The 22,383-nt window shown below is 34.5% G+C and overlaps 1 protein-coding gene across 2 annotated transcripts in view; it reads right to left on the bottom strand.

The window, feature by feature from the left end:
* The window catches only part of BCKDHB (branched chain keto acid dehydrogenase E1 subunit beta), a 195,346-nt gene that overhangs the window by 37,791 nt on the left and 135,172 nt on the right, over window positions 1-22,383 (bottom strand). For both annotated transcript variants that reach the window (XM_054569652.1, XM_054569653.1), the window contains exon 9: window positions 13,814-13,900. In XM_054569652.1, the coding sequence (XP_054425627.1) occupies window positions 13,814-13,900 (87 nt within the window). The remainder of the gene's footprint in view (window positions 1-13,813; window positions 13,901-22,383) is intronic.

Below are 22,383 nucleotides of genomic sequence, written 5' to 3'. Positions count from 1 at the left end.
TTTTTAATAGCGGTAACACAATAGTGATGTTAGACATAACTCTCATTCAGTCTATTAACTAAATCCTTCTTCATCGATGAACAAGTAATATTTTGTTCAATTTTAAGTAACAAAGCAAGCAAGTTTCTTCAAACAGGATAACCAACATTTCAAAATGGAGGGGGTTTTTTGAAGACATTTGTTCTGAAGGAAAAAATGAAAATTGGGCTTACTCTTAGGGGAAATCATTTAAAAATGTTTTATGGACACTCCCTTGCCCCCCCCCACCCCACCCCCCGGTTTGTCTTTTTTTTGTCTTCATTTCAGGTTTGGAGAAGAACATGTCATAATAATCCCCCTCATTTCAACTTTAGCAAATTATCCCCTAACAGCACCATTAAAACTACGGTAAGCTATGATAGCATTGGAAGGAATTAACAACATAGGAGAAGTTTCATATACAACACCCTATCCCATTACACCATTTTTTAAAAAACATCAGTAAAAAAGTTAATTCAAATATTCTTTAGAGGGAAACACAAACACATAGACTTCATACTGATAAATGAGAACACTTTAAAAATGCTTTTCAAATGGTATTAATTCTATATATTTTTTATCAACCATGTGAAAAAGAAAATGTTTGCCTATATCCAGCCTCATTCCTTTTACCTTTTCCCACTATTACAGCGCACTTCTAATCCTTGCTTACTAGAATGAAGGAGGCTTTCATAAACACAAACTACCGGAACAATGTTTAGTTTGTCTATGGTGAGAGAAGAATCCTAGTTTTGCTACAAAAATCTACATGTTTGCTGAGGCCAGCCTAGAGAAAACTGTCAAGAAAGACAAAGGGAAAGGGAGAGAGGGAGGAAAGTGAGGAGGGAAAAGAAGAAAAAAGATACTGTGGTTCTCTGAAGCTAAGAAGGTATCCAGGTAGCAAGCTCACTAACAGGAGGACTTAGCTTCACCTGTGTTACCTATGATTTGGTGTAAACACAGGTTAGTCAGGGTCCTAGTTTTATAAAATACATGGGTTTTATTAAAATGAACACTGCATTTATTAGGCGAAATGGTAACTGCATACAAAACAAACATTCCACCATATTAAAAGACTATTTTATCAACAATTGCATATAGTACTTCATTATTTTACTGTACCTGAACTACGTTTTTGGAACTGCCACAGGAAAGCTGGTTTTAATAAACTCTAAGATTGTGTCATATTGGAATACTATTCACGAAATACATTCAATTTGATCTGTTATGCATACTTAGGTAGAAATCTATGCCCAGAACAGTTCATGGTTAAAAAGATAATGCATAAATTTATTGTCAGGGTGCAGAGGCAGGAGATTCTTCAGTGACGAGCTATAAAGGTAGGAGTAAGTTTCAAGTTAACTGCTAATATAGAGCTAACCATTGGTATTTCAAAACGTGGAAAAAAGGAAAAAATGGTGCTAGAAAATTTGATAATACAAACCATCTCAGGGAAAACTGAGATTTTTGTGTGGCTTGTTCAGAGAGCACCAAAGGATACAGGCATAGTTGAGTACTTTATATTTCTCGTATTCTAAGATGGGAATTTAAATACAACCCAAGAAAGAAATGCACAAATGTAGCTATGAAATGGGCAAACTAATCTTTTCAATAGATAGGAAATAATCAGGACTTGTTTTAAACAATGACACCACTATGACTGTGGGTGATATCAATGTGGATTTTGAAATGTTAGTCATCTCAAGGCCCTTCTTAAAACATAAATATGTAGATGCTCTTAAAAGAATAGTCATAAATTATATATTCACCTAATAGTTTTCATAAAGACAAAGAGATTCTTGGTGCCATCAGCAATACAGAACTATGTTAATAATAAGTATTATATGATACGCTCAAACATTGAAACAGAAAAGTTTATCTTCAAATGGATCAAGAATTAAAAGTAAAGTGCCTTCTTTAACATTAACTTGGAAGAAAAATCAAATATTCAACACTTCCCTAATCAATGCAAATTCTCTCACATTTTGGCAAACTAAAACACCATGTCGAACACTTTCATGAACATTGATAGATTTAAAAATCCAAAACTATTATAAACTAGATGATTTCTGCTTATAGCTTTCATTTTCAACTGCTTTTTTTTTTGGCAGTAAGTGTTGATTGTAATGTTTTAATTTTCACAAGTGTTCAGATTCAAATGGAACAGAAAATTCATTAGCAGTAGTTAATCTCTATTTTAATGTCTGTTTTAAATTCAACGATGTTTTGGTGAGCTGTGAACTCATTCACGAAGAGATGATAACCCCTTAACAAAACATAAACTAATTTGTGCTATAAAGTTAATTACACTAAATTATCAAAATAAAATGTGTTTGCAACAACAACTTTAAGTAAGGCCCACCAAAATGCATGACAAACTAGCTGAGAAATTTAACTGTTTCCTAAAGGCCAGCTCAGTCCCTTACTGATTGTGAATACAGCATTTACAATACATGCCTAACATTTCTTTAGAAATTTAATATGCTTCCCCATATTTGCCTATGATGCCATGTAACGTGGCCAAGAGGACTGGCCAGGTCATGGACACAGACTCTCTCACTTACAAAACTTTAAATAACCTTATTACAGTTTGAAAACTTTTAAGACAAGGTTGTACATTTTTTAAAAATATTTTGAAATATTTCACGCCAAACAAGGAAATGAAAAACTTTAAACCAATTATACTAATTTTCTTTGAAAATACAACCAGATGTTTAAGAATTATTGCTCTGAGAGGAAACTACAACTCTTTAGATACTAAAATACAATTTAAAGGTATCAAATTATAGAAATCACTTAACATTTTAAAGAAAGAAATATTTTCCTTCAGAGAATCCGCTGTACTCACTTAACAGTCTATTCATTCTACGAAACTGCATTGATAACTATATAACTGTCAGTGTCTGCTTTAGCCTCACTAGAGATTTATGAGGAGGAAAAAAGCATCACTAGATTATTCAAAAGAAGTTAACATTGTCAAAAGGATACATAGTAGAAATGTGAAGGATAACAGCATATAATATCAGTTAATTTACAAAGCCAAATCTTTTTGTTTTTTGGTCAACAAATCAGAGTGGTGGTGTATAAAAGGCAGCAATTCAACTTTTCAGTCTTTATGACTAGAAATATCTCTATACAACATAAAGCAGCAAGAATATCATTCTCCTTCAAACACTGTTGCCTAACAGTGATGCTTGGGGGTGGGGCAATCATTTCATTACATTATTCACTTCCTGTTTAGTGCCAGGCATGCTTCTGGGCCCTGGGATTACAGGCATGAACAAGCCGGACATGGTCCTCAAGCTCAGGAAGCTGGCCTTTATTGGGGAAGAAGGACAATAAATAAACAAGACATATGCCGACATTTCAAGGGCTATGAGAGCAGTTCAACAGAATCATGTGAGGGAGAAAGACTCTGGGGCTAAAGAGCGATGGTAGAGGGAGCATCCAGGAGAGCCTTTCCGAGGAGGACCTATTTCAAAACTGAGGTTACTAGAGAATCCACATACTCTTTCCAGTTGAGCACATTTCCTTTCAAACCTTCTAGCAGAATTAATTTTTCCCATCCAACTGGCAGATCAATCATTCTTACACGAGATGGACAGGAATGGTCTTGGGACATCACCAAAGGGACATAACAAAATGCTAACCGCGGGTTACAAAGAAAAGAAGAAAAAAACAGGGAGGTTAATATGAAAGCACCTTTCAATTCAAAGGCACCTATATCTGACTAGAAAAACATCAAGGATTGTGTGAAAGAAACTGGGGCGCTTTATCATTACCCAGAGAGATGAAATAGGGGCAATTTTCTTCTGACTGGATTATGTCCAGAGAGATTTCAGAAAGAGTAATGGCCATTATAAAGCTAACTATCAAATGATGGAAGGGGATATAAGCAGGGTTGTTTGTATCATTACAATGGTTGTATCATATCATGCTAGCAACGTTAGTCTCAGCATCGCGGACCAATTAACACAGGAATATTAAATAATCTGAATATCCGAATATAATGCTGCTTTCACTTTTACAATGAAAGCAATTAACCAAATATACCACATGTGTAGGGACCTGAACTAACCTTCAGAATAACCAAATTTATGCAATGGGGTTTCACTGGTTTTAAAACATTCCCACATCACACATCCGAGTAACTAGTATCACTCTGAATGACAAGTCCCAAAACTCAAATGTATATGAGTAAGAAACCATGTCAAACAAGATATGAAATTGTAAAAATCGACCGTAAAGAGAAAAATGGGCTTTCCTATTTAAAACAATTTAGGAAGAACTGTTGGGAACCATCCCATCTGGTTTCAAGGACTATAGCCTTACCCACAGGCAATAGGGCCCCAAGGCTGAAAATAATCAAGGAGGCCTTGGGAAAACAGGCCACTGACGAGACAAAACCTGTCCCCTCTGCCTCGCTCACATGACTCTGCTTGGCCCTGTGATGGTCGATTATTGATGATGGGTAAGTTCTCTCAAGAGGAGGGACGACCTAAACCAGACACTGGCCAGTATGGGCAGCAGACAAGGCCTTGGGGGACACGGAGAAAGGGCAAAAAGGCCCGTGCCTCTCAGCTCGGCTTGGACATGGCCGGGGTCCTCATTCTACCTGAAAGAAGTCTCCTTATCTCTTGGTGGCTCTGCCCCACCCACCTGGCTCAGGCTTGAAACAACACTAAAGGCAGGTACAGCCCTAAACTGGATCAGGTGGTTGCCAGGGACAATCAGGCCTAGAATTATGTTCCTCTAAGCATGCCTTGTTCTTCCCTCAAAAGTGATGATAACTGGCTCATACTGGTACTGGGAAGGAGATTTATATTATTCATAGACCCTGACCTGAGGCAGATCTCTTGTGTTCCTCCAATTGTTATCCATGATCTCTATTTTTCTGTAAACACAGCCTCTTGACATTGATTGATGAGCTTTGTTGTACACCCCGGTGCATATGGTTCTCAGTGAAAGCCTTTGGACATGGAGGTTTGGGGCCTACTCTCCCCCTAGAGGGAAGAGCCATGCCCCTCTCCTGGCAAACAGAAGAAGTGTTTGCGATGACTCGTGTTTATTCCCCCTCGTCCATGACAACCCTGGGACGGGCTCTGTGGGATTCAGAGCCTCACTCCCTCCTCAGCTGGCTCCAGGCAGCAACCCGCAGGTCCAGGAGCCCCGCGCTCCACTGCAGCGCTCCCCACTACACGTCACTCCCTGCAACAAAGAACTATAAGACTCATCCTGCGATGTGGGAAAGATATCTAATTATAGTTAAACCTTTAATTAAGTTATATGTACATAGAAAATGAAATAATTAGAAAATAGAAAATAATTAGAAAAAATACATAATTCAATAGAAGTCTTATTTTTTCCTAGGCATAGAAAAAAATGTATATGGTTTTTCTCTTTTCACAGAATTGGGCAAGAAAGACACCTGTAGGGTTAGCAGAGTGAGTTTTTCATATAATAGTATACACATACAAATGTTACGATGTCATTGATATTCTTGTAATGATTCCAGTAAATCCACAACATTCATAACTTATTCAACTATACTCCTGCTGTCATTAATATTTTTTCAAACATTTTCCTATCAGATGAAGGGCATGAAGAAAAATGCTCTCATGCATTTTTGTGTGCAACACCAAAGAAAAATTGCTAGAATTCCTGAATCAAAAGAAGTCTTAATCCACATTCCCAAACTTATTTCCTGGGAATCAACATCTCCATTGACCCTGCATCATCTCAATGCTAAATATTTTATAATTAATTTTTACACAGTGCCACTCTTATGGGTAACAAATGATACTGATATCTCATTTTTGAAATTTGCATTTTTAGCCTTAACGTATGGTATATATGGTTTCATTTTTACTTGACCTTAATAGTTATAAAAATAGTCTGACTCTGACCATTTAAATAAAGGAGCTAGTAAGTTCCTTGTTGATATTTAAGAATGTTTAACACAGTATACATATTAATCTTCTGTCATGTGTTCCAACACTTTCTCAGTTGTCATTCTATTAATTGTGCTTGTTTCTTGTCACTCAAAATTTTTTAATTTATGCAAATATATTCATCTGTGAGAATATGACTGATCCTGTTACTCTTTAAAAAAATTTTTGCTCAAAAATTTGTTACCTATCTCAATATATTTCTTATATTTTTGTTTTAGATTTTGTGGTTGGGTTTTCTTTTTCTTTTTTCTTTTTAGTTCATTTAGTGTTTATTAGGGGAATGGAAAGCAAAGGACAGATTTGAGAGATATTTAAAACTTAACTGCTAGACAGGCTGGTGGTAGAAGAGAGAGGATGAGGCTGGGAGAGGCAGAAATTAGGGAGGCCGCCAGGGAGTGGTTCAAATGGAGCAAATGGCATTCCATGCTGAGTAAATGGCATTAAGAGACCGAACCAATTTCTAACTACTTTATTACCTTCCTTTCCTTAAAAGTCATGTTTCTTGAAACAGCAGTCTACGTTCCTTGTTTCAAATCTTCACCATTCATTCACTCACCAGCCCAAATGCAACACCAGCTCCCAACATGGCTACTTCTCTGCTCTCATCAAAGCCACCAGTGTCTTGCAGTTACCATGTTCAAGGTACAACTCTCACTCTTACCTGACACACTCTGCAAGCATTTAATATTGTTGCCCATAGATTCCATGGTAAAATTCTCCCTACTTGTCTTCTGTGAGGGCTCTTTCCTCCTCTCTTCCTTCTCTCTGGCCACTCCATCTCACTCTTCTTCCAGTCTTCCTTTTAAGTGTTGGTACGCCTAGGGACTTCTTCAGAAATTTCCCTTGTAAAGACTATCCTTTTCCTGTGTGGTCATACCCATCCCCAAGGCCTCAGACATTACCACAAGATGATGATTCCTTAATCTTTTCCTACACCTTAGGTTCTCTCCGGAGCTGCACAGACCCACTTCATCCCCATTTAAAATCCTACACGTCTAAAATGAATTCATCATCTTCCATTAAAGATGTGCTTAAACCTGTTTCCCAATGATATTCCCCAGCTCAGTGAAGTAACTGCACCTCCATTAAAAACTCATCTAACCTAGAAACCAAGCTAAGCCTTATTCTGCACTCCTACCTGCCTGCCACCCACACTTCAGGCCCTGCCCTACTGCCACCCACTCAGTCAGGAAGTCTTTCATGCTCTCCCTCCTACCCTAAAGTTCATCTTTCTCTCCAACCTCACTCCCATGTCCTCTGCTTAGAAGACCCTTGAATCTCTCACCTAAATTACTCAGTTTTTAAATTAACCTCTAGGACTTCCTACCTCACCCCTCCCAATGCATCCCCAACATAGTGCCAGAGTTTTTTCTAAATTGTAAATCTTTAATGTTATTCTCCTGCTTGAAATCCTTTAATTTTGCCTTAAATAATATATATTGTTTTTTGAGTTTCTACTTCCTATTTGCCAGAAACCTTATAAAGTGTATTTTAAATATATTATATGACAGAACTAGAGTTATTTCTATGTGAACTGGCTCTACTCTCTCACATCTACTTCCGCCATTCAAAAACAAGTTCCTCAATATTACATATAAGATTCTTTAAGACTTAATTCCTACCTGCTTGTTGACCCTTACCTTGTGCAATGAGCTTCACACATTACTTACTGTTCAGTGGTACCAAAACCTCTTTAATTCCTATCAAATATCAAATATATTTCTTGCCTTCTTATTTGTATTCTCTCTCCTGCCTGGAATCTGCACCCACCTTCACTCACAGGATCATACTTATCCTCCAAGAGTTAATTCAGCTGTCATATCTGGGTTAGATGACTAAGTATTTTATAATTCCATAGTCTTCTGACTATTTCTCTAGCCCAGCATAGGACCATTATCTGCTTAGCATCTATTTCTTCAACTAAACTCTTAAGTGTGTCTATAAAATAAGGACTCTACTTCTTGAATGAAATGACGAAATTAAGGCTGTGCACAGAATACTCAATAAAGGGTGGTTGAAAGAATTGTGTGTTCGGCATACTGGAGTCATTAAAAAAAATGTGAGAAATAACTCTGGAAACATTGGATTGGACAGAGGAGGATCCTGAATGATGACATAAAGATCTATCACTGAAGATCTATTGAAGGTTTTCAAACAGAGAATGAACAAAATTTGATGTGTGTTTTAAGAAAATAATGAATAGTAACATGATAAAATGTGATAGGCTGAAGAACGCATTTAAAACATCCAGAAAAAGTTAAGAAGATTAGAGCTCATTTTGATAAAAGCTGATTTCTAGTAACTGGCAGATAGCCAGCCATGTGCTCATGTTTACTTTTTCTCGCTGTTTCATGTTAAAATCCTTCCATAGAAACTATTTTATTGTACAAACTTTCTATCACTACGAAATTTAGCATGAGGTTGGCATTTTGAGCCGAACTCTCAAGAACAAATCTTGGAAATTTTGAATTTAAAAGTTTCAAGAAATAGCTGTGCAAATGGTGGAGTCCACCCAAGAAAAAAATGAGGGGAATTAGGGGGCTGATGGTAGAAACTTAGCCACGCTTACACTAATGAGCAAAGGAGAAAGAGACATTTTGAGAGACATGGTGCAGTCGGGGCAAGGAGAAAGACCAAAAGAGTACAACGTGGGCTGAACTACTGTGATGTGAGCAGCCCCATCCATGGTATATACCTAAACAAGTCAGCCTTTGGTTCGATCTACAGCTACAAAATCTGTTTGTGTAATCAACATTCAACAGGCTTTCAGGCAAAATGACATTTTAAAGGCCATCCTATATAGCTGAACACCCTGTGTTAAACTGCTTTTCTGATGTTTTTGCTCCATCTAAATAGATTTTAGCATAGAAGTACCCTTCTGATTATTATATCTGTTGCTGTCAGCAAATGCTTTGCATCACTAGTTTAAAAAAATTAAGATTACAAAATTGCAGTAAACTATTCATCAAATTACTACTCTGATAATTTTCTCTGATGACTCTTACTTTATCAACATAGTAATTTTAAATAAACATATTTTCACAATGATAAAAACTCAAGACCACTCAAACTTTTTCCTCTTCTTGAGACTGATGCTTTTAGGAGTGCTTATAAATTTGGTAGCAATATTATCTCATTAGATACAATCTTTTTGTAGAAGACTTTCTAACATGAAACAGTAAGAAAAGCTAAATTCCTTTACTTAAAATTATGAAATTGTTTTTAACAAAATGATTTGTATAAACCCTATAAAAATATTCTCAAACTATTAGATTATGATTACCTTAAAAAAATATATGTCGCTATGTACAATTTCTGCATTCTTATTTTAGGAAAAGAGACCGCACAGAAAAGATGGAACAATGGTATGGAAACTTACCATCCTCTCCAACTGGACTCTTTATTACAGACTTATTGCTTCCATGTGTTAAAAAAAAATTCAAACCTTTAAACCAATCCCAATCTCTGAAATTTTTGGCACTCTTATTAAGCACTGAATCCAGAAAAAACATTTTTTTATTATCACAGCCTATCAGATTGAAGATTTATTTATTATGAGAATGTGTTAGAAATTAATAAAAAAAAAAAAGGTTAGTTTCTACAAGGCTTAAAGAAAGTATGCTATTTAAAGCTTAAAATTGTTAAAATACCACAAACTACTTGGTCTCAATATTTAAATAAATAATGCCTATTTTGAATATTGCATTTAAAACATAAATTCATCTGGAGGAACTTTAAATTGGTGAGGTTAACACCTTTTTCTTTTTTTTACACAATGAAGTTGGTTGTTTTTTTTTTTTTTATAGCTATGGTCACGTAAAGCTGAGGACTAAAACATCACATAAAATTAGTTCATATTATTTTCTGAAATAACGAAATCTCTCAAACTAAGCAATGAGGTCAATGAATTACCTAAACTTTGTTGTCTTTGCACTTTTCCACAAAGCAGGGTGCACAATGGGATGCATAACTCCCTGAAAGAAGCACATTTCCAAGTCTTGGTGTGTATGTCAAATGAAAGAAGGAAAAAGTTCCCTCACCCCAAAATGAGAACAGATGGGAATGTAAAATTAGATGGGAAAAGACAGTGAAGCTTTGGATGACCGACCAAGAAATCTTCCCCTGAGGGGAGCCAAATATACCAGACCTCAGCATGTTGTGCTTCCCAGTTAACTTTCAGATTAAACCCAATAGGAATGCAAAGCAGTTCTTAGATTCAATGTATTGGTTTTGATTTTTGAAGTATATATTTTATCAAGAAACTACTGACAAATATAAGTAAAACATTTTTATATTCAATATAAAGTAGTCTCGTAATCACTCTTACGAGTTTAACATTATTTCAAACTTAGATTGTTAACAATAAAATTTTTTAAAATAAATGACTTTATGAAAAAGAGACAACAGACATGAACAAACGTAAGATGCAGACACTGAACTCCTTGTATAATGGAAGTGCCATCTGCAGTAAGGTGGAAAACTATGTAAACAAAATATAAATATATTTTATATTCATTCTTTCCATATTTTATCTGTATAACTAAAAATACTCCTAATAGTAATACCAGCAAATTTTCCTACGCCTAGCAAAAAAAGTTCCTTAATTTGATATCCAATTTTATAGAGCATGACATAATTTTTCTATCTAAAAATACCAACTATACCCTTAAAAAAGCATTCCCTACAGTGCTGTATTCTTTTCAATTTTTTATTTTTAATATGGGTATTGAGAACTTGAGAAAAACAAAATCATGCTCTCAGATATGAATGTATTTAAAAGTCATTTATTATTAATAATCAGTATGTTGATTAAAATATAATAGTAATAAAATCATTTTTATAAATACATTAAATATTATTTCACTTGATAATAAAATAATCATTAAAATATGGTAATTTTTAAGAGCAACTTCGTAAGATTAGCCTTGAGCTTTTAAAGTTACCAAACATCTTCCACAAAATAGTATTTCTGGGGATTATCTGGTGTATGCTCACTTTCACATAAAATTTACACTCACTGATACAATAAGGAGAATAAATCATTCTTTTAATCAATAATGCTCAAATTTATAGATTATTTTATCCATAATTTCAAACTTCTTTGCGTACACAGAAAAGTTCTCTGTGTACCTCTTCCTTGCAATCCCTGGGGAAACATCTTAACCCTGTTTTACTTTTTTTTAACCTTACTAAGTATACACAACAAAAAGAAATACAGAAAAATAACTCATTCTAAACAGTGAAAGCAACTGCGCCTCACACATAAGTGATTTCAGTTTAAACAACCCAAGGCACTGGTAATTTGATACAAGCTTCACTTTTAATAGGAAATGAGACCTTCCATGAAGAAGTTGCTCCACATAGTACATTGCATTTAGTTGAATATGTGCATGAAATAACTACTGAAAAGTAGATTTTGTTATTCAGAATACTCTAAATTATATGCAATAATTAAGTTATAAAAGAAAAAGAAGAAGAAAGTCTCTCAAGGTGTCTTAGCTTTCTTTCGTTTTTCCTTTATCAACACATAAAAGCCTACAGGCAAATCTGAGGGGATGCTATGTTGATTATATTGTATTAAAATGTGTTTTTCACAGTTTCCATTTGTGCAGATAAAATCTGAATTAAGCAAAAACTGTGAACAGTTTCAAGTTCATTCACATATTAATAAGTCAAATTCTAATTTCCCAAAATATCGAATGCAGATACCCCTACAAATTTTACATTATTGCCTTAATTAATTTTCTGGTTAATTGGTTGGATAATTTTAACATGGAAAACAGAGAACATTTTATAATGAACCTAAAACTGCTATCTTCCCCTTGGATGTTGGGCGGGCGTGGGGGCTTTGAATAAAGACTACACATGCACACACACACAGTATTTACTCAATGTTCCTGTCCAAGTCCCGGAGCTTCCACTGTCTTTTTTAAACTGAGTAAATCACAAGCACTCTGAACGATAAACACTTAATTGAAAAAAGGAATATGGTTGGTTTAGGTTGTCAGGATTTCTCAGATAGCAGATGCCTGAAGATCTCTGGGCATATTCTGGGGAGTATGAGAGTATTTCAAAGTACTCTTCATATTATGATTTAAATATAATTATATTCTGGATGATCTCCTTCACAACTTTTAGCACCTATTAATATCACATAATTTCAGGTTCTGATTTGATTCAAGTGTTTATGATCCTGTTGATGTTAGCTTTTTATGCTGTGTTTAACCCATAATATGGTCTTCCTCAAACTAGAATTCATACATGTATTCTTGGGGCCTGGGAAATATTTTCTGTCAACACAAGTACACATATTATTCAAGACCAAGAGGCATTAGATTAGATAATCTTTCTAATTCATTCCCAGTTCAAAAATATGTTATATTCCATATTTTGCATATATTGCAGCTTACTAACATTTTATGAAGATCAAATTTAAAAGGGAAACTCAGAGAAAGCTAGCTTCACAAGAGGGGTTATGTGTGTTCTACCTGTTTTCCCTTTATATTTAAATGCAAATAAATTTTTGAGATAAGAATAAGATGTCATTCAATCAAGGCTGCCAGATAAAAGGTTCTTTAGCGGACTACATATTAACTAGGGGTCAGAAAATCCCAGGATTTTTTTCCAGCTTCTCCTCTAACTTGAAATAGCATCTTGGTGTTGAAATAATTCATTTCTGCAACTTTCACTTCCTTACAAAGTTAGTACATTAAGCTACTCAATGAATAAAATGCACAATAAATACCAGGTACTCATGTTACATAATAAAGAGTATGTTTCAAATTTTAATTTATATAATAAATAGGAAAACAACAAATCTACATGTAACAAAAATAACAGTATATTTTATTTCTGGATCTACTTATGGATTATTTTGATCTAGCTTTAAAAACATGTTTAAACTTGCTTCATCTAATTTAAAAATATTTAGTGTTGTCAATTAGAACTTAAAGATAGAAATCACTGTTCACTGGTTAAAAGTTTAAAAATAAAAACTTACCATTTCTCATACATCATAATCGTATATCAAGTTTTTAAACCATTCACTCTTAAAAGAATTCTCAATTTATACATTTTAATAATACTCATAAAGAAAAGTAAAATGTCTGCAAACTGCAAAGCTTTTTAAATTTAAAATGTAGATACATTTAAAATATAGTTATATAACTTTTAATTTTAAGACTTAGGGATAATGAAAATCATTTAAATCATCTTATTCATACCTGTGATACACATGTTAATAAAAGTTTTAAGTAAAAATTCTCCATACAGATGTATATTGAAATTTTTCCTGATATGCAGCATCTTTACTGAACACTTTCAAAACAGAAATAAGTTTTTCAACTATTTGTAAAGTGTTACAAATAGCATAACAAAACATTACTAATTAAACTAATAAATCAAATTGTTGATTTTGAAATTATTTATTGAATTTACATTAGTAAATATTGACAGCTTCATTTTTTGTTAGGTGAAGGCAGGAGACTCTAAGATCAATTTTAAAATAATAACACATTTCATAATAAGTTTAAGTTTTATCAAGAAAGAAATACCACATTCATATCTAAAAAGGTTTTCCTGTTATCTTAGTAAACATAACTGACATTAGTTTATTAAACCTGGAAATTTTCTTCTTTTTATAAAAGAATTTCAGCTTTCATTACTTTAAGGTTTCTTTTCTAGATGATGTAATTATACCATTAACTAAAAGACAGTGAAGTCAAATGAAAAATGTGCATTTCCAAAAAGTGCATTCTTTTATATATTGTGATAAGTAATTTTGTCTTGGAATAGACACGTTCAATTACATAAATGTTAAAATCAATGCCAAAAAGTTACTCTACCTGAACTGTAGAACTGATCTCCGAAGCAAAGCCGCCTGTCAAGGGAGCTTCATGACTGATTAGCAGTCGCCCTGTTTTGATCACAGACTGAAAAAGACAAAGAAAACCTAATGTTGAAGAGAATGCATATTTTCAAGTATATGATGGTAGTTTTAATTAAAAAATAAAAATAAACTACTTAAATTCAGTAAGTAATGAAAAAATTAGTAATTCAACTTTATCCAAATAAATTTGCCACAACTCTTTCAACTGTATAGTCATTTGACTTTTGCCCTTTAAAAAATTTTTCAATATAGTTTATAATACTGGTACAAAATAAAAATAAGATTTGTAATTATATCTATGTCATCAAAAATGTATTTCATTATAAAATATTTGTGTTATAAACTGAATTACTGTATTTCACATTTTCATATCTCAATCTTTTTTCTTTATATTACTTAAGAATAAAAGTATTTTTTAAATTCACTTTGGGGTATACTTGCATATAACCAAACAGTATTAGGAAATACTGTTTTGTGGAGAAGGAAAACACTACAATAGCATGTAAATGCTGTAGCAAATGAAAAGTTCATGCTACTAGATATTCAAGGAGACCTAGAAGGAAGAAATTATTGCAAAAGTAAAAGGTTTACAACCTTCTTTGTCCATGTCCATTAAAATCTGATTAAGAACCTCAGTTCCATTTGAACATAGAAAACATCACAAATAATAAAGATGTTTTCTCAATACTGGCTCAGTGTGGTTGTTCACACTGTGCATAATATACTCTGCCCAATAATAAATCAAGAAATATAGCTATGATATCATAGGATGCCAGCTCTATTGGAAGGCAAAAAATACTAAAATTAACAGCAAGTTATTACAAGTTATTACTTAAAACATGCTGAACAATTACAATATTACCAAAGAGAAGTGGTATTTCTTCCTCTACATTTCTAATCATTTATCACTTTCCTTAAATGCTACATTACGATTTCATGAATATGAAATAAAATCACCCAAGCAAAATATGTATATAAATTAATTTTTCCCTTCATTCTACACAATTAGAGTTTAGAATTAAAAACTATGCATCAGTTTGAAACCAGCAGATGTTAAACTGCAAGATACACCTAATGGTCATGACAAAAATAAGTTACTTGATCTACTAAGTAAATAGCAACTGAAAACCTTAAAATTTTATGAACACCATACCCACCCCCTATGAAATGCTAACCTTGGCATACTAGTGTTTGATTATGATGGTGACTAATTATGTCATTTATGGCAGTCACAAGTTAAATTTCAATGCACCTGATTAAAAATATAAAGAGACAAAAATATCTCACAATCACATACACACAAACAAATGCAGTCTCAAAGAATTTTCTAAAAGATGCTGATTTTTAAAAATTGCTGATTTAAAAAAACAGATTTGACAATCAGATCTTCATTATAGCTCAAAAACCCAGACCTCTGCCAGTATAATAGTGTCTAAAGGTGAGAGCTAAAATCCATCCCAGTCAGACAATGCATTTTATATTTTTAAGAGGTAGAAATGAAAACTTCTATAAAAGTGCTACTGTTACCTTAAAACTGCACACAACAGAACTGGTACTCTGGGCTGAGGCCAATCCAACATTAAATGACAACCTTTAGAATGATCCCTTAAGGCCAATGAGTAACGTAGGCAGACAGTCTAGGCTTCCTATAGCCTACAAAGTATAATGTGGAAACTAAGCACAGATGTATTCAGGACAAAAGCTTCCAGCCTTGGAGTTCATGCAACATGACGTGTAAGTAGATGAAATCCAGAGACCGTGAGTGTGTTTCCAAAGGAGAAAGGCTAAATAAACCAAGATGTATCAATATTCAAGTATTACACAGCCATGAAAAAGACTAAGAACACTGAGGACATGAAATGATGCACATAAATTTAATAAAATAAGTGAATTGCAGAATATCATCTCATTTTTGTGAAAAACAACCACCACAGCAGGGAGGACACCAACAAATGGAGCGAGAGAGAGAGAGAGAGAGAGAGAGAGAGAGAACGCGTGCCAACCTGTGTAAATGGTCTGGAAGGATTCATTTCCAAATACTGAAACTTATTTCTCATGAGGAATGACAGTAAAGGAACTGTAGGGAAGGGACTTTTGTTTTTTCCTTTATATAAAATATTTTTACATTATTGACAGTATTCTCAATAAGTCTAAAATAAATAAAGGGAAAGTGTCTGAATTAATGCTGAAGGCAACAAATACATATTATGTTGAAGTCATAATTTCCTTTAAAAAACATACGCGGTTTTTCATGGTATTTTAGAACTAGTTTAAGATATGAGGGAACCCAAACTCCAGCAGCAAACAGGCGCACTAAAATTACACGGAACCAGCCTTCCCATGTCCGTCTCTGCAGGATCAGCTGCAGGCCAGGATCATATCCCACTCATTTCTTGACCCACAAAAGCTCTTGGATCCTAGAGAACGTGGGAAATAAGCTATTGGTATTGCAGAAGGTAAAGCTCTTCAACACCTTTGTATGCGTGTTATGTAAACATGTGTGTTCTTGAACAGGCGTTATGATCTTACAGTTGCAGAAATAATTCCAGAAATTTCTAAAACACCTAGAGCTAGAGGGTAGACACAATGAAAAGTAGTAATGCTTTAAGTTAATGGAAATTGTCATGGTATACAAACCAGTAAGAGAAAGAGTGGGGCAAGGAGAATCAGAAATAACGATCGGAGTCATAAACAACTGATTGCCATGGAGTTGCTATGTGCTAGGCTTTGAGTTCAGCATTTTACATTCAATACTTTATTTAATTTAGAAAGTACCCAAGTTTCATTTTTGCTTTTTAAAATTAGCTCTGATATCTGAAAAGCATTAAAATGTATAAAATAAAATACAAATTCCAGAAAATGTTAAAATTTAGAAGTAACATTGATGTCCCAAAGTCACACCCTCAAATATAATTAGCATATATCATTAAAAAATTGAGTCTATAAATACAGTTTAATGATTTTGTAAGGCATAATATAAATTCAACTTGGTATGTGCTTTTTATTCTTCACAATTTTAATTTACTAAAATGTCTGAAGATGGCTTCTTTTCTATATTATTTTGGAAATTGTTAACACTTTGTTAATATTAGATTAGACAAATCTACAAAACTGAAGAGAGTGTTACTCTTTCTATTTTTGTGATTCAATTAGATATTGTGATTGAACTACATATTTTTGTCACCGTAACAGGCAATTACTTTTTATACACTGAGGGACAATGATATATAACTGCTGGGAAATTTTTCTAGCCAAATTTAGCATTTTGGCATACTTAGCAAATATTAATATGGTGCCTTTCAATGGAGAGGGCTATTAAATTTTTAAAAATAAGTAATTACAGATATAAATACAAATAATACTTTAAAATTGATTTTCTCTTTTATAATAAAATCAACTTTAAAGTTTCAAGTTTTCCTCTGAGATAAATGTATTTCACCACTTGAAAAAATGGCAAAGGTTTAAACAACTTGTCAATACGAAAGCTGAATTTATCAAAGCCAGGAAAGATCACAAAAGGCTGAATTTTCCAGTATCTGCTTCTTCAACTTCTTGTCACTAAAACCTGCTCCAAGGAACCTGGCCTCAGGCAGACAGAGCACGAGTAAGTTAGAGGGGACAAAGGTATCAGGGAAAGCTGTGCCAAATAAAGACTGGACTGTCAATTAATGTTCTCTGTATCCTCTAACAAAAACAAGGGGGCTTTTTTCCCCTACCGGGTCTCAAAAAGAAGTGTCAAGAAAACTTCCAAAACAATTCTAAAGGCAAGGAGTGAAACAGCTTGTAGGCTGCTAAGTCGATTAGCATTGGTCTGCCCTGGATTTCTCCAATGGAATCTCAGTCTTTTTCACTACCTTAGTTAGCCGTCCCTTTCCCCAGGACAAAAACACAATACTATCACCAGAGGAGGCATCGAAATCTGAACTCTCAACAGAGGGCAACAATGCTAACATTAGACACATCACAATGGTCCTGTTCTGACAGAATCCCGAAGATGCTTTGCTTTTGACTGGGTCACTTCATGACTGTCTCCCATGGTCTATCTTCTACCCAGCTGTCATTACTAATGGCCATAATTTCAAGTAATCTAGGCAGGATATCTAGCATATTGTTCAGCTTATGGTAGACACTCAAATTTAATTAGTTAAAAATATACTAAAATAACTGAACAATATCAAGCATGTCCTTATTTAACTTACATAAACTATTGCTTTTCTGGCAAAATCTATTTTTCAAATAGTGCAAAAGTATACTTGGGCACAGCTCAGAAAAATTTAAATATGAAATAACAGTCTCCAAATTGAGGATATTTTAATGCAGCTTTAACAATAAGATATCTGTGATAACAGCAGAGTTGCTAAGTTATTCTCCATTAAAATTATTGCACAGATTTTGGCTGTCCAAACATTGAACACATGTTTTAGTGAATGCAGCGTTTAAAGATATTAACACAATCCAACCAGGAAAACTGTTAAACTGCCCTTCCAGGAGAAAATGATGCAGACAGGCAGACCACTGAGCTTGCATATGCCTGAAAGTGCAACAGTGACATTCAAAAAACAAATATACTGATATACAGTATTTATTGCTTACTCAAAATATATAGCAATATTTTTCCCCTACAGAGCATCTCAACCTGACCAACACCAAGTTCAGTATCCTTTTCTGACTGCTGTAAGTAGAAAACGAACACTTTGGATAGACAATTTATACCCCTTGTAACATTTTCTGTCTAAATATAAAGCCAATGAAGAGCAAATGGAACATCAAAACTGACCTTTTCCATTTCCTTTGAAAGCCAATCTGCTTATAAATACATATGAGCAGAGGTAATAGTAAAATCCTTACGTTTTATTAATCAAAAACATCAATATTTACTCATACAATTCATAGTCATTAAAGACACAATTTTAATTTTAGCTTCAAATATTAAAAGATGAATTAAGCTTTTGAAATGTTTTCTTGTTCAGTAACCAAATGCATTAGAAAACTTAACCAGAAAAACCTCACAATTAATCCCAGTCTAATGAATGTATCAATATATGCCTAGTAACTATTATTAATCAGCATGATCTTTACACACAATCAGACATGAGCTGATATTCTACTGGAGAGATGCCAATGCTAAAAGAGAAATAATGATCATGAACTCCAGAGAAAGTTCAGAAAAGTCCATTTTGGCAAGGATATTAGCAATGAAGTTACAAACATTTTGGTATTGTAGGAAAGTGGTGTAAACTGAGAAAACCTAAATCCTCAGAGTTTTATCACCCGTGTGGAAAAAGTAGGTAAGGGAGCAAGCAGAGCATGAAGAGAACTGAATAAAGTCAACAGAAGAATACGCACCCACTACTGATGGAGGCATGAAATGTTTGGGAAAGTTTCAGACTTCCTCACTGATTCATTCTTGCCTGAATTATTTGTATAATCAGAGCTGAAACACTGAAGAGCCTATGAAAAACCACTTTGGCAAAAATTAGAAATGGCCATCTTTCTGAACGCTACATCAAAACATGTCAGATAAATGCGTTTCTGTCCATGAATCTTACCTTTCCAGCTTGTTCCTCACAGTCCCTCTAGGCTCCAGTCATGTCAGGCTACCCTGTGAATGCGACACATGCTCTCCGTCTCTGGCTTCCTTCCCCAAACCTGCAGGCATTCTACCTCTCCCTCAAGACCCAGCTCACACAGCCCCTTCTCCACAGCTGCCCCAACTAGGCTTTCCCTAATTTTAAACTCCATGGTAACTATTTCCTTCTTTTTTTTTTCATATTCTATATTATTGCAACTATTCCCTAGTAGAATTTGAGGTAGTTGACAATGCAAAGATATCCTATGAAACCGAAACCAGGGTACAAGGGCAAGAGTCAAGTACTAGGGTCAAGGCAGCACTCACCACTGTACCCCTGGTTAGGGGCACTACTCACTCACCTCATAGGACAGCCCTGTGGACATCTGTCTTTTTACCCCTTTCCAACACACTTAAAATCACAAATTTGAAGGCAGAAACTCTGTATTATTTACATTTTTATCTACTGCAGAATATAGCATATGACAAATATGCATTTTATTATTTTGGGATGAAGTATGTTCTGTTTCTTTGTTTCGGTGAGTATTCTTTTTCATAGGGTATGTGTGAGTATGTCTATACTATCTCCTCCAGAAGACCCTAAATCACTCATTGGCATAAAATGCAGAAAGTATCAAGTATTCTGTAGCTAACCACAATACCTAATATATGGTTGCTGATGCTCAATAAATGTTCTTTATATTATTTCTTAAAATAGATTTTAGTATTTTATTTTTAGAGAGAGGGGAGGGAGGGAAAAAGAAAGAAAGAAAAACATTGATATGAGAGAGAAGCATTGACTGGTTGCCTCCTGCATGCCCCCAACTGGGGACCTGGCCTGCAATCCAGGCATGTGCTCTGACCTGGAATTGAACGAGTGACCTTTCAATTTGCAGGCCAGTGCCCAATCCACTGAGCCACACCAGCCAGGTCTTAATATTACTTTTTATAAAAGCATACAGACAGTGATTTACATGGATCGCTAACAAGCCTCCAATTTTCTAATGTCTTTAAGCTCTTAAGAGGAACTAATCATGCTATGAAAGGCATTAAAAGGTAAGTCCTAAAAACTAAGCTCAATCATTGCTCTAATTCTGATAGAGGAACTGCCATGGGCCAACTCTCCCCATCTATATTTCCTACTCCAGATTGCTTGTAGAATAAGGAGTTAACAGTACAAAACGTGTTTCCATTTTTACGTACATTTCTAAGTGCATGATTACAACACACAAACACACAAAATGTACCCTTTCCTTCATACTGAGCATAAAGCTTCCTTTCCCATCAACAAAAGGTCACATCTCCATGATGATAAGGGTATATTTTATTGGACTGCTGGACATGTATTATATATGTAGTTAAACATGGGTAAGTATACAAATAAATGTGTCTTAAAAGTTTTTTTCCACCTCTCCCATTAGTTTTTTGTGAATATTTTTGAAAAACTGTGTTTTCTTTTATTGATTCTAGAGAGGAGAAAGGAGAAAGAGAAGGAGAAAAACACTGATCAAATGCCTCTCACACACACCCTGACTGGGGACTGAACCCACAGCCCGGGCATGTGCCCCAACTGGGAATCAAACTGGCGACCTTTTGGTTTGCAGCATGAAGTCCAACCAACGGAGCCACACCAGTCAGGCACCCCATTACTTTAAATATCATGCAAAGCCTAACCACTTCTAGGAGTCAATATAATTTTTTTGTGTGCCAAAACTATTTTTCAAAGATTGAATTAGCCACTTTTCAAGTTGTTTTTTTATTTTTATTCTTATCCCCACCCTATCATTTTTCAGCAGGACTTAACGTATTTCCATAAACTTGTACTCAATCTCTGCTTGAACTCTATCAGTTTCTTTTTATGAAAAGAAGAAATCACAATATGTCATTTGAATATAAATACTGTTGACCTCCATGTTACCGAATCTTAAAGAAATGGTTAACAAGGACTACTATTAAAAAACCAAGCTGTACTTTTGAAACACAATCTGGGTGTTATATCGTCTACATCTCTTCGTATTTCCATCCTGAGCTCTTTCAGGATTTTTCTTTGGAGTTTGCTATGGCAGGCAGCATTCAGAAGCACTACCTAACTAAAATCTTACTGTATATATGTTTATATTCTCTTAATAGGTGAGAAAGTGGGAGTACAATAGATACTACACACTACTTGGCAAATTAAGAATCTGACCCCACAGTAAAGATCATTGATGGCAGCATTCCACTACATTTATTATTAATTAATTCAAGCAGTTTACCTTTATTCAAGTTACATTGTTTTGTTACCATGGTGTTATAAACATATTGCATGTATGGAAGAAAGGGTTAATAATTCACAAATCATTCAGGTGCCTAGTTTAGCCTCTAGGTTATGATGATTATGAGCTCACTGACAATTCCATATAGACATATTATCTGTATGTTTCAGCATTTTAACCATTTTAAGATCCATTTCTGTGTCATTAAACACATTCACACTGTTGTGCAACCATGACCGCCATCCATCTCCAGCACTTTCTCATCTGTCCCAACTGAAACTCTACAAGCATTAAACAATAACTCACCCCAGCTCCTGACAACCATCATTCTACTTTCTCTCTCTATATATTTGACTACTCTAGGAACCTCATATAAGTGGAATCATCAGTGTTTGTCTTTTTGTGACTGACTTATTTCACTTAGCATAATGTCTTCAAAGGTCATCCTTGTTGCAGAATGTGTCAAAATGTCCCTCCTTACAGCTGAATTCCATTGTATGCATATACAACATTTTGTTTATCCATTTATTTCCTGGACATAGGGATTACTTCTACCGTTTGGCTATAGTGAATAATGCTGCTATGAAGGTGGGTATACAAAATATCTGCTTGCGTCTCTGCTCTCATTTCTTCGGGGTATATGCCCAGAAATGGAACTGCTGCTCACATGGTACTACTATGTTTAATTTTTTCAGAAATAGC

This window comes from Pteronotus mesoamericanus, unplaced genomic scaffold (assembly GCF_021234165.1).
Source record: "Pteronotus mesoamericanus isolate MK-2021 breed Mesoamerican mustached bat unplaced genomic scaffold, CSHL_Meso_final contig_20, whole genome shotgun sequence".
Lineage (NCBI taxonomy): Eukaryota > Metazoa > Chordata > Mammalia > Chiroptera > Mormoopidae > Pteronotus > Pteronotus mesoamericanus.
This window is presented reverse-complemented; position numbering and strand designations above follow the sequence as displayed.